General features: G+C 43.1%; 1 protein-coding gene across 1 annotated transcript in view; it reads left to right on the forward strand.

Moving 5' to 3' along the window:
• The window catches only part of foxo3b (forkhead box O3b), a 47,277-nt gene continuing 33,914 nt past the window's right edge, over positions 1–13,363 (forward strand). Inside the window, exons 1-2 of the mRNA XM_022190436.2 lie at positions 1–427; positions 694–1,421. Of these exons, the coding sequence (XP_022046128.2) occupies positions 864–1,421 (558 nt within the window). The 5' untranslated portion in view covers positions 1–427; positions 694–863. The remainder of the gene's footprint in view (positions 428–693; positions 1,422–13,363) is intronic.

Below are 13,363 nucleotides of genomic sequence, written 5' to 3' on the forward strand. Positions count from 1 at the left end.
TCATGCTTTGTCCATGTCATTTTGCGCACATCACCAACATGTCAGGACGTATTCCAGCCTCCACCTGCGCTGCAGTGTCTCTTTAAAAGGCGATCCCATGCGCAGGATCCAGGGGGCTGGCCCTTCATCGACTTGCATGCGTGTGCGTGTGTATGTGAGTGTCCGTACGTATGTGTGTGTGCGTGTATGAGTGCGTATGTGTGTGTGGAGCACTGAGTGGAGAGCAAATCGACATACAGTAGTAAACCGGAGTGAGGTGGCAGTCTTATTCCACATCGACACCGACCTGCCCTGCGCACATCCTCTCTGTCTCCAGAGCGCACTTTGAGGAGTGAAAGAGTCAAGATGGCATCTGGAAGTGGACAATCCAGGATCTAGTCTATTTTTTTTCCTGCTACCGCGGAGCGCAAGTGACTGGCCGTGCAAGGTATTTCATTTAAAGTGTTCAGAGGGGGGAGATTTGTTTCCCAGAGAAATGAGCACTTTCTCCTCTGGTTCAGATTCTCAGCAGGACGCGATGTCGCTCCTGTTAATGAATAAATGGAGTGAATCTCAGGGAGGGAGCAGCTTCATTTCAATCTCTTTTTCTTAAGAAACATTTTCATTGACAGATGTTAAAGCTGCTCGCTCAGCCGCTGTCTGCTCTCACTAACCTCTAACCGAGCGTTTCTTCTGTGTTTCTGTCCTCAACAGGCTGATAACTTAAGTTGCTCTCAGTCCTGTTGGGACTTCAGTGCTGTTGAATAGCAACAAAGGACGGGAGCGCGCATTCATGGGACGCGACTTTGACAGCTCTTCGTTTCTGATCTTCTAACTTTATTAACTGGCAGCTGGGGGCAGATAGTGAGTGGAGTTGGGGGATCATGGCCGAGGCTCCGCTTCCCGACGCGCTCCCGGACTTGGACGTGGCCATCGACCCGGACTTTGAGCCCAAGAAGCGGCCGAGATCTTGCACCTGGCCGCTGCCACGACCGGACTCCAGCGCCGTGAAACCGGAGAGCAACGACACAGATATCATCCCGGAGGAGGAGGACGATGAGGAGGACAATGCCACCGCTGCGGCCATCGGTGTCAACGGCTCCGGTGTGGTGGCAGAGGACCAGAGCAGCAACAGCCCTCTTGCGGATGGAGCGCTGTCCTCCCCGGGCCAGGACAGCGGAGGCTCCCCGCTCTCCACGCACTCCCCGACGGCCACCTCCGGAGTCCTGACCCCCAGCAGCCTGGCCGCCGCGCAGACCCCGAGGAAAGCGTCCTCTCGCCGGAACGCCTGGGGGAACCTCTCCTACGCAGACCTGATCACCAAAGCCATCGAGAGCGCACCAGACAAGAGACTGACCCTGTCCCAGATCTACGACTGGATGGTCAGATCCATCCCATACTTCAAGGACAAAGGCGACAGCAACAGCTCTGCAGGATGGAAGGTAAGAGTCCAGCACCTCCACCGCCCAGCAGCCGCTCAGCCCCCCTCCTTCCTCCATCAAAACAAAAACAAAAAAGCATGTGGCTTGTAAACCCACTGACGCACACACGCAGAAAGACACTCGCACGCACACAATTACGCCACCGCTGTCGAGCCTTTTACGAGCATCTCTTTGGAAAGTCTGGCTCTCATTACAGCCCACGTCTCATTATCATACTAATGGAAATTACAGAGCAGGCAGAAAACAGCAGAAAAAAATCAGATCATTTATCTTTTTTAATAACCTTTACATACAAATCCTGCACTGCATTTTATCAGGCTTCATAAGGTTTGGAGAATGCAGCAGATGCATGTTCATGTAGTGTTTGATTTCATGCACAATCCTTCTTTGATGGCTGGAAGTGGAGCAAGCAGACATTGTAACCGGTTTGTCTGGAAACACAGTAGCCTATTTTTGACTTATGCAATCCTGTTTAAGACTCGGAGAATGATACAATTACATAAGACAGTTCCTGAACGGCAGCTAATCCAGTAATGGGCCAAGGAGGAGCTGAATGCAAACAGAATAATGCTGCAGAGAAAACATGCAACACCTGAGAGGAGCTCTGCGTTATGACTAACCTCCACTGTGACACTGTGGTTCAGTCCAGTCATTCAGTCTCTCTGTGGTTGAGAGATTAAGACCTTATGGTTCTATCACTTCATGTTGTGGTGCTTTTTTTTTTTTTAATTTAAAAGCAAAATTTCCATCTTGCTACTGTAACCGCAGCGCATCACCCTGTTTCCCATTTGTTATGTAAACCTTGGCAGGGAGCTACCAGTCTCCTGGGTCAGGTAAGCAACTGCCAAGGTTGCTGTTCCTGCCATGGGGGAATTACATAACGGCCAGGTTGCCCTGCGTCTGGGCTGTCTGTTAAGGATAAAGCTTCGTTTTTAAAGGCATCAATCTAGTCACCCAAAAGACATATGGGGCCGGTGAAAGAGAGTCGGAGCAAAGGAGGAAGTCACAAAAGGTCAAAGAGCAGAGATTAACACCCATCAGAAGCAGAAAGACCAGTCTCACGGGGCGTGGAGCCTATAGGCCATATTCTGTCAGGGCTTCTCAAGTTTTGCTATGTGATATGCTCCAGTTAAGAGCAGAAGGAGGCTGTGTGGGAGTGTGTGCGTATATGTGTGTGTGTGTGTGTGTGTGGCCCCACTAAGTCAAGGCCAGGTTCACCGTCACCATGCAGGGCTGTTACTCCTGGAATGTCGGGCATGAGGGCCAGGCTGTCAGTGGTTTAGTGTTACACATGGGCTGTCAGTAAATCTCGGCTGCAGCTCTCGGCCAATGGCTTCGTTAGTTTTCTTATAAGACAGTCGCTTCTCCTGCAAACGTATAATTGTGACACCGCATATCACAAATCAGTGGAGTTTAGATGGACTTCATTAACAGCAGCTGTTCTTTCGGAGCTTCACGGTCGGGTTTTCAGAGCACCACCTCCGTACGGCAACTTTTTGGAGCCCCTTTCCCCCCTCATGCCACTTTCAGAGACTCTTAGGTTTCACCTCCACACAGAGCTGGGTCTGAACACCTACAGTTTCATGCAGCCGGGGCACCTTTTGTTGAGGAGATTTGCTGAGCAAATCCTAGTAATCCCCCTGGGTTTCTCTCCCAGGTTCCCACCTACGTCACACTGCTTCATATCTTTGTTGGCTAACCATCAGCCCTGATAAAAGTAGCTTAAGACAGCCAACAATAACACTTTTATCACCTTAGGTTGTCTTTACCCAAGGAAAGCCACTAGATATGCTCTTAATAGAAACATTACTGTTTGGCTATTACTTGTTCTTACACAATGAAGAACACAACACACTGTACACCAACCATGACCTCACCTGGACTGTCAGGTGTCTGTGTACCTTTTATAGGTCTGAATATCCAGTCTCAATACTTTATTTGTACAGAATTTAATAAGCCTGTTTTGCAAACATCAGACCTGTCTATTTAAATTGATAATCTTGTTGGCTTACTTTTTGATTAGATATTCCCTGATGTAAACTGCAAGTTTTGCCAGTTTTATTCTGGCTGTGTTCTTGTGTGACTGCTTTCCTTTAGGCAACACTCAACAGCAATTTTTTAATGAAGAAAGTAGTTTAGAGTTGGAAAATAAGTACATATTTCTGTAATAGGACATAATAACTTACATATTCATATTGACATTCAGATAATTTATCTTTTATCACATCAATTAGGTCAATAGATTTTCCAGGAATCTGTACTCTGAAACAGATATGTTCTTAGAAAAAGGATCGAGTCAAGTTATTTCTGGAGTATGCGAGGAGTTTGTCAGCTCAAGTGTTGGGACTCTTTTTTTTTTTCCTTGGTGCCATACTCTCTAACGGTATGTGTTGGAGCTTTTCAGCAAGAGTTCTGTCCGGGAAGGGCAGGTCTGGTTCAGAGGTGCTGAAATGTCTGCTGCTGAGAGAAGCTTTGCTCTGGTGGGGGAGTGATGAACGGCATCTTAAAATAGCACTTGTAAACACACACACACAGCATATTGTGTGTGTGTGTGTGTGTGTGTGTGTGTGTGTGTGTGTGTGTGTGTGTGTGTGTGTGTGTGTGTGTGTGTGTGTGTGTGTGTGTGTGTGTGTGTGTGTGTGTGTGTGTGTGTGTGTGTGTGTGTGTGTGTGTGTATCTTTACATAAATGAAAGATATGTAAAGATGTGTATTTGCTTGAAGTTCCAAAGGGAAGTGTGTGTGCGTGCGTGTGTGCATGTGTGCGCAAGTGTTCCCGACTGCACTGAACTCTGTACTCTAGTGTTACTTAACCCCGCTGTAACAGTCTCACTGTTCCCAATAGCTACTCATCACGGGCCAAGACCTGGTTATGTCACATTTAAGGTTAGGAGGTTTTAACTGCTACACATAGCTACATATGTGGCACATACAGTTCTCGCCATTTTTGATAACCGCTTAAATTCTCATGTGTTTCTTTAAACCTGTCATGCATTCTTGCAGAGACATGCCAAGACATGCTCAGACAAGTTCCTTCGTCTGGTCATGTTCGTGCTCAACACCATTTCTGACTGTAAGTCTCTGCTGTCTTAATCCATACAGGCGCCTGAAACAAGTTATTAGAATTCTGTCATTAGATTTCTTGTAATTGTAAAACCTCCAGGCCTGCAACAAGTAGCTGTCAACATGATGTCATGCATATTAGTCTTAAAGTTCTTAGGTAATTGAAGGCTATTTGCAGGTGCTTCATGTTCAGCTGAAACCACGAGAGCGTGAGTCACCACCACCAGGAGTACGTATCTTTTCTCATCTTATCTCTTGCTCCACAATGCGGTGGAAAAAAAACTGGTTCATCAATGGAACAACTGTCACACACACACACAGATACAAATAGGCTCCCGACCCCCTCTTTAAACGTTATCCCATCTGACTTTGTCTGGAGGCATATGGAAAACAGCCCCTCACACAAGCCTGCATGTTGATTATCATTTTAATGGCCTAGCACGCTCAAAGTGTTGATTCTTTGGGGCTGAAATTATTTATTGTTCCTATCAGAGCAGGACAAAAGGGGAGGGTGTTCACACATGAAAAAAGAAAAGCACATTAGGTCTTTCATTGCCTGCTCAATGCAGATCGGGGCGAGTTTGATCTACGTGATAAGATGCCTGTGTAGGCCATGAATATTACTGCAAGACAAGGGCGGTAGTAGCTAGGGTCTACATGAGAGGACTGGCTATTAAGGAAGTTCTTATAATCCAAAAAAAAAAGATAGCTGGGAGGAAAGTGGGGGGGAGTCTGTGTGAGTATGAATGTGTGCAGAACGCAATCAGAAGTCCTCTCGGATGGAGCTGGCACAGTGCCACACTGGAGGAACTGAACCAAAAAGACAATAAAAAAGGGAGTGGAAGGGGTTGGGGGGTTAAGAAGACAGTAAAGGAAGTAGAAGGGAGGGGGGGCTGCTGAGGGAGTACATTAACAAGCTTGGCTCTAAATTAGTGTATTACAACTGCCCCCTGGCTGTGATTCCCAACGGAGGGTGTTTAAGGGTGTGCACGGTGAAGGAACGACGGGTTATGTGAACCCACCAGCTCCAGGCCCCCCTCCAAGTCTGAATAATGTTACCCAGTGCAGTTAACCTCTGCGCGGAGGAAACCCCCAGGTTCTGTTCTGGTTCCATTTCTAATCAATGGACGTGTTTTTTCTTGAAACGCCTGTGGAGCTACGTTTCATCTAGATTTCCATCTTAAAATTGCTTTATAGAGCCGTAAGTATGAGGGCACCTGAACATTCCATCCATATGTGATTTGCTGAATATGTGATTTTAACCCATAAGAACCCAGACCCATTTTTCCTTAAAGGACTTAATGAGTTAAGGTCAGACATAAAGCTTTACAAGGAAGAGACTGGGGCACTCAAAGTGCTTGTTACACTGGTGTCACGGTGGCTTCTTATGGGTTAAAAGAGAGGGCGCTAATATGTAGCTGTGGCAGCAGGGAAGACTTTCCATAAGATCTCATTACCTAGCTAGTGGGATGGTGCTAATGATGGGAAAAAATGTTCAGGCTTATTTGTGTTTCTTGAAGTTGTCACGATCCTTTTAGGGCAGAGCTAAGCCCAGGATGCAGCAACGGTGTCCCCTCAGAATAGTGACAGAATTGTTTTGCTGGAACATTTAGACACAGTGAGTCAAACAATGTTATAAAAACAAATAATTCCCCAAGACCTGAGTCCTCTGCAAAAGCTGGAATTTTCAGTGTGGTGGGTTAATGCCTGGAAATTGTTGTTTTGTGGAAGGAGAGGAGAAACCCGTGTAAAATGTGCAGCCAATTGTAGGCTGGTACCCACAATCTTCATCCATTGAGGCATCTAGATGATGGGTGGCATGCAGTCTAAAGTGTTGGCTGGGGTTTAGGTCAGGGCTCACTCCAAACTGGGAAAACTGTCTTCTTTTATCGGGTATAATCGATGACAGTGTGATTAAAAATGTCCCAGATAGAATTGTTGCCTGAATCTAAAGCTCTTCTTGGCTTCACAGAGCTCAACAGTGTGTTTGTGCTCAGCTGTTAGGCCTGAAACGTTGATGTTTTGCTTCACTCTCAGTGTTCTTGCTGCTGTTTTCAGATTTAAAAAGCTCCACTGTAAGAATTGGGCAAAAAATACAACATATCTCAACTTCTTTCAGCTGCCTCTAAATGTTTAAAGAAAAGAGTTATTGCAGGTTTAAAGACCAGGTTGTGTGCGTGAGGTATTTTTCATGCTACAACAGGAAAGGACCTTCCCTAAACTGTGCTGCAAAGTTAGTCATGCTATTGTCTACGATTTCTTTGTGTGTTGAAGCATTAGGATTTCCATTAATTAAACTAAAAGTACACAGATGAATGAGGACAGAAAGTCCAGATACTTTTGGCCACAAGTGTATGTCAACAAGTGTCTCTGTCTGTTCTCTCTGTCTCTCTTCCTTTGTTTCACTGTTCATCCATCTGAATGTGAGTTGAAGTGGACATGTTATTTCATAGGCTTCCTGTCATAATTAGATCTGGCAGTCAAACATGCAGAAATAAGCATATTTTCAAGTCTCCTGTGTGCATTTGTTTGTACACTTTAGATTGGTATCTCTTTTCTCCCTCATACAAAATGATCCTCAGAAGGCTGGACAAGAAAGAGCATATTTTGTGCCTCTTCCTCTTTTTCCCCTAATTTTCTGCATCCTCACCACCCATGTCACCCTCTGCACGATCTGTTCCCCTCAAAGACTCTTCTCAATTATTCAGCGCACTTGGGATGAATTCAGATCACTGTATTAATTTTTAAGAGGCCGTTCTTGGCTAAAGGCTAACCCTCTCTCACAGTTTCTCTCTCTCTCCTTCATGGCTAGAACTCTTCTTTTTCTCCCCCCACTCCCTTTTCGCGCTCTCTCACGCCATCCCTCATTATTTTCCTGCCAGCTCTCTCATTTGTCTGGATGTAAAACACTGTGGTGAGCAAAAACAAGTCGTTCCCCTGTAGCTCGCTGCTGCTCCTCTGAAGCACAGCTCTTGAAATCTGTTGTGGGCACTAATGAATGGAGATAAATCTTGGGCCTCTCCCCTTATTATGAAAAAAAAGACAAGAAAGAGTCAAGGGAGTATGCCTTGACTCCTTCTCGTCTTATTATGGCCATCATGTTAACACTGCAGCATTTTTTCAGACACTCGAGACATTGTAAAAGAAATGAGTAGTCTGAAAACCTCAGTGTGGCCCAGCTGTGTTGAGCTGTCTGCAGTAATTCCAAATCTTGTCAGAATTTGTCAAGACTCAGAACGGCTCGACATGGCGATGATGATAGTTGGAGGGAGACAGGTTACAGGATTTATATGCTGTGTGTTTTGCATGAGGCTGTATGTGTTCAGCAGACACACAGCATAATAGAAACCAGCTGCCTGCACATGCCCAGTCCTTGATAGCATCTAAAATATAAACACTTGTGTCTAACATGGTGACAGATGGGGGCCGGGTATAAACTGGCATTTTGTCTCATGTACTGTATATTTGGTGTAAATTCTTGCAGGACACAAAGGAGATCAGCATTGTAAAACCACAGCAGGGACTAAACAAACCTAGAACATGCTAATTAGTGAACTGTAGAGAAGGTGTGGAGCAGCTAGGGCTGGGCGATAAATCGAATTAATTCGATTAATTCACCTTTTTAAAACCTGACGATTTGAAAATTTGCCAAATCGTAAATCAAGGCGAGCTTAAATATATAACAATACAGATTCTTCTTCTGCCTTTCACGACTTCTGCACTGGTGTTTGCTTCCGCCTCTCATCTCCTTCTGCCAAAACACTCACACCCCCGTCATGGCGGACAGAACAGCAGACGAAGAGTTGGTCGCGAGAAAAGGGCTTCATGTTACATCGATTATATGGAAGTGGTTCGGCTTTGACAAAACTGACACAGAGCAAACTACAGTCATGTGCAAGGTTTGCAAAAGTACTGTGAAAACGAAGAGTAGCAGCACAACTAATCTCTTTCAGCACCTCCGGCAGAGGCATCCTAAAGAATGGGAAGAGTGCTGGCAGCTACGGGAGTGCGGCATGGCTAGCACTAGCCATAGCAAACAGACCGCAAAGAAACAACAAAAATCGATTAAAATCGTAATCGTCCAAGATGGCTAAAAAAAATCGAGATTTTATTTTTTGGCCATATCGCCCAGCCCTAGGAGCAGCTTTTGTTCTCTTTGGACAAAACTCAGCTAGCTGTTCCTAGCATATATGCTAAGCTAATAGGATGCTGGCCCCTTTTAAATATTCACTTGGCAGGTTTCAGAACCGTCAGTTTTCTTATCTAACTTCTGTCAAGAATGCACATGAGCACATTTCTCATCATTTTGGATTTTTCTCAGTTTTTTCTTCACTTTAAACTTTTAAACCTGAAATAGGTTTGAAAAAACGTGTTATCGTTTAAAAATGGCAAAAAATTGCACCATTTATCAGAGACAGAAACTGTAAAAACAGAAAGAAGTGGCAGATTTTGTGCTTTCCCACAGCACTAGAACTGTTCATCTGTGAAAGCTTCACCAGATCTAAGCTTTAAATCATGACATTTTATCAAAATTATTTTAAGTCAGGGACTTGTGTTTAAAAGGAGCAGATGGGAGACAATTGTGGAAGCAAATTAAAAATGTAAGCTGAAAATTATCTGTAGCATTTACAGTCATTTACAGAATTTTTTGTAATAGCAATAATCAAAGAAATTCAACTTATTTTTTTTCTTATTTTCTTATTTCTATGGTTTATAGTACTATATCTATGCCATACTGCGCAGGAGACCTTTCTGAGTTGTCTGTACTTCTAGGCAGAGTTGTGCTGTTTCCATAGAGGTGCAGGACTTTATAGCGCTGTAAAAAATGATGACAGGAGCAAAACTTGCCTTGCATCAGCCTGTGGTTCTGCAGGTTAAAGATAGCACTAGAGAGGCTTGAATGCAATCTCACAATCCTGCAGGAAGAAAATCACATTGTAATTTTCACTTTATGACCAATGAGGAGCATGACAGGCTGTGCTGATGCTGTAATTTTCCACGGCCTGCATGCTAACAAATCTTAACCATTTTTTCCACAGAGGATTAACTTTAAGTTGTTCATTGCTTCATAAAACAAGCGCTTGAAGAGCTATCATGTTTCAGTATCTCGCCGGGAGCCTGTTGAGTCGCCAGCATTTCTGATCCTGCTATCAGCGCACCCTCAAGCTACAAAACATTTGCTCAGCAGTTTAAACAACATCAGATCATGCTGATCTTCTCCAACTGTTGGTGCGTGAAACTGGTGTTCCAGCAAGATAGCTGCAGCAAAGTGCACAGCTGAAGTCGCTAGAACCGTCAGAACTAGCAAGCAAGAACACTGGAAAAAATGCCCCTCTCAAAACAAGAACAAAAAACTTATTTCAAGGAACTTTTACTTTGAAATAAGTGGAAAAAATCTGCCAATAGAACAAGTGAAAAATGGCCTGGTGAGATTTCTTAAAATAAGATCTGATATTTAGAATCTTGAGATATCAAAATTAGCTGGGAAAACTTATTTTAAGCTCTATTTTACCAGGTTTGGCAAACTTAGGTGTCTTAAAATTAGCCAGATATGAAAATTCCAATAATTCCTTTAAAGTTTCCATACAAAGTTTTATTTAAAAAAAAAAATCCCCCAAATTTGGCAAGAAATTTTTTATAAATATTTTCAAAAAAATTGTAAAAATCTTCCCAAAAAATCCTAAAAATATCTAAAGTGATCACATTTATATGAGTAAAACTTGTAATATTTTCTTTAAAAACATTTTTAACATTTCTTTTTTTCCACCCAAAAATGTTCAAAGATTTCCCTAAAATACTGAAAATGTGGACGTCTCTGTGAATTTTTTTTTTTTTTTTCCCCACATTTTCAAACTTTATAATAGGTCAATTTTGACCTGCAGGATGACACCAGGGTTAAACTTATTTTGAGTTTTCTTGTAAATTTCAACTCAAAACAAGATAATTTCAAGATTGTTTGACTTAACAAGATATTTAAGATGCATCGTCTTAAAACAAGTCCCTCTATCTTGCTGAAATGTCACTTGTTAAAGTGGATTTATCTTAAATCAAGTGGGATGAGACATTTTGACTAAAAATAAGACAAATAGACTTGGTGAGATTTTGAGTTTTTGCAGTGAAGAGCATTGCAAAGGCAGAAATGTACTTTTTTAACATTTAGGAGAAATGCACCATACCCTCAGTATAGTAGAGCAACAGTCTGTGGTGGTTAGAGACTAGTTTTTACTTCTAGTCTCCTTGAAAATCTTCCGTTGCATTCCTCTGTGCTTTCGGCTTGCTGTAGCTGGCCCTGACCCTTGACCTCCTATCAGAAAAGCTGAACAGCTCTCTCGATCGATAAATTACACGGAGCAGAAGTGTTGTAGTTGCGCAAGAGCAAATACAGAAACACCAGTCTGACTGGAAAATCATGCTATAGGACATGTTGCTTCAAGACTCACTGTCCGTCTAAAAATAAATAGAACATGTAGAAAACCTGTAATTACGCGTCTCTCTCTCTTAGCCAGTTTGCTCTGTCTAAATAAGCCAACTAGCAGCTGAATTGAGCTCCATATTTACTGTATAGATGTGAGAAAGGCTGCAATCTTCTCATTTAACTCCTGGCAAGAAAGTGGAATGAGCGAATTTGAGAGAAAAATTTCAAGTAATGTGTTATTCCAAATGTGTGCTGAGAATATGACAGAAGAAATGCTGTTTTTACCACACCCGCTGTGTCATTTGCATTTTCTACCACTTATTTTTTCTTTCTGTTGTTATCAAATGTATTTATATATTGATAGATCAAACAGAGCGGCCTTAAATAGGATGGCAAACCGAAAATTGGCAGCAGAGCGCAGGACGACTCACTGGGCAGCAATGCAGAGATCGTAGATACAGTTCAGGACTTTTCAAAGGACTTCTACGCTGTCAACTGCACACGCATAAAGGCATGCATACTTGTGTCGACGGGGCGAGGCAGGGGGTTGTTGCCTATTTGTCTCCATAGCAACTGATAACTTGTCAACCAGGTGGACAGACGACATGCAGTTTGGGTGACAGCTGATAACAGAGTGACCCAGTGAACACATCTCCCTTTGCTTAAACACACACACACACACATTCAGTCTGCACATACCTCCCATTCTGGCCTTGCTTCTCAGTTTCTCTGATAACCACATTGCTGAAATGGGCCCCTTGCCTCTCTGCCTCCTCCTCCTCGTCTGTAATCGACTCCCTTCACCTCCGTACACGCCAACATATCATACACCATCTGTGTGTGTGTAATAATTTTATATGTGGCACCTTCTTCATATATTCTCAGAGGCAGGAGTTCAAAATTGTAAAGGTAGAAGCTCTGAACATGCCCTCCTCTACATCTGCCAGTGACTTATTCTGAGTTATCCCTGAGTCGGTCTCACCAATGTGACTCCTGGCTTTTAAACTTTAATTTGTTTTCTTCTGAGCCTGTCTCTTTCAATTATACCACTCCACCTGTCTGGCATCACTGAGTCTGCAAAGGACGGCCTGAGCTACTGTTCCTGATTAACATTTAATCGACTACAATAAAGCTTTCTGTGTCAGAGGAGTGAGACAGAAGAAGATGAAGAGAGGAGAGGAACGGGGGTGAAAGTGACGAGCTGCCGACATGAAAGAAAAATCAGTTTCACAAGCCTTTCTGTGTTGCTCTCAGTCACTTTTAAAACCAAGATTATCTGCTTTCCCCGTCGTGTTTACCTCGCCACCAACCCCCTCATACTCCTGCTTCTCAGTCCACTCATACCCCTCCTTCTCAGTCAGGGTTAGTCCAGATTGATGACAGCAGATTAAACCAGGATTATACTAGATTAAGTGTTTTGGAAACCATAGTCGCAGCTAAATTGAGCTAACCCACCTGTGTGTGTGTGTGTGTGTGTGTGTGTGTGTGTGTGTGTGTGTGTGTGTGTGTGTGTGTGTGTGTGTGTGTGTGTGTGTGTGTGTGTGTGTGTGTGTGTGTGTGTCTGTGTGTGTGTCTGTGTGTGTGTGTGTGTGTGTGTGTGTGTGTCTGTGTGTGTGTACAAACACGTTTCATGTGTTCGGAGATGTGTGAGTCACTGAATTAGACACATCCCATAAGTGATTACGATGAGCCCACAGAGTGGTGTGATGTATTGTGTCTGCGCCACTGTTGAATGCGGTATTGAGAACAATTTCTATAACCACCTAAGGAAGTATTTCAGAGATTCTAAAGTCACTGAACTGATTGAGAACACAAGCAAACTCTGAAAATATTCATTTCTAGCGGCCACAAAACAATCAGATCTGAGTCATGTACACAACAATGCTTCTTATCTCTAAAAACTGTTTAACCTGATTCTTTAGAAGAAGTAAGAGATTGTGTCTAATGTTTAACTTTCACCTGATTTAGAACTAGTATTTTGCCGGTCAGTTTACCATTTTGTCATTGGTTTAAAAAAAAAAAATCCAATCCAAAAATTCCATTCCCCCACTCTTCCACCCACGTGTCCTGTCTCTCTCCACACTGTCCTATATAATAAAAACAAAAAGGCCAAAAAAAAAGTATGAACCAATGAAAAGAACTCAAAAATGTCTTTTGTGCAGTGACACAGCTACAATTTCATACATAATTTTGTGAATTAGTTTAATTATTTATTTTACAAAATGTAAAAAAAAAAATATAATCAACATGTACATCTACCAAGCGCCCACAGGTGTTATCAGTACTGGGGAAAAATAGTGGCTCTGAATGCTGTAGATAATTTATAACTCGTATTTTTGCTTGTCATGTCTCTCCTCTGTGTAAACACTGCCGGCAGTTTAGCCAAATAGTCTCAAAATTTTTCTCATGTTGCTGTTGGGAGCAGCTGCGTCATTGATAGTTTGCATAGAGTGCAGAATTCTTTTT

Source organism: Acanthochromis polyacanthus, chromosome 16 (assembly GCF_021347895.1).
Source record: "Acanthochromis polyacanthus isolate Apoly-LR-REF ecotype Palm Island chromosome 16, KAUST_Apoly_ChrSc, whole genome shotgun sequence".
Taxonomy (NCBI): Eukaryota; Metazoa; Chordata; class Actinopteri; family Pomacentridae; genus Acanthochromis; species Acanthochromis polyacanthus.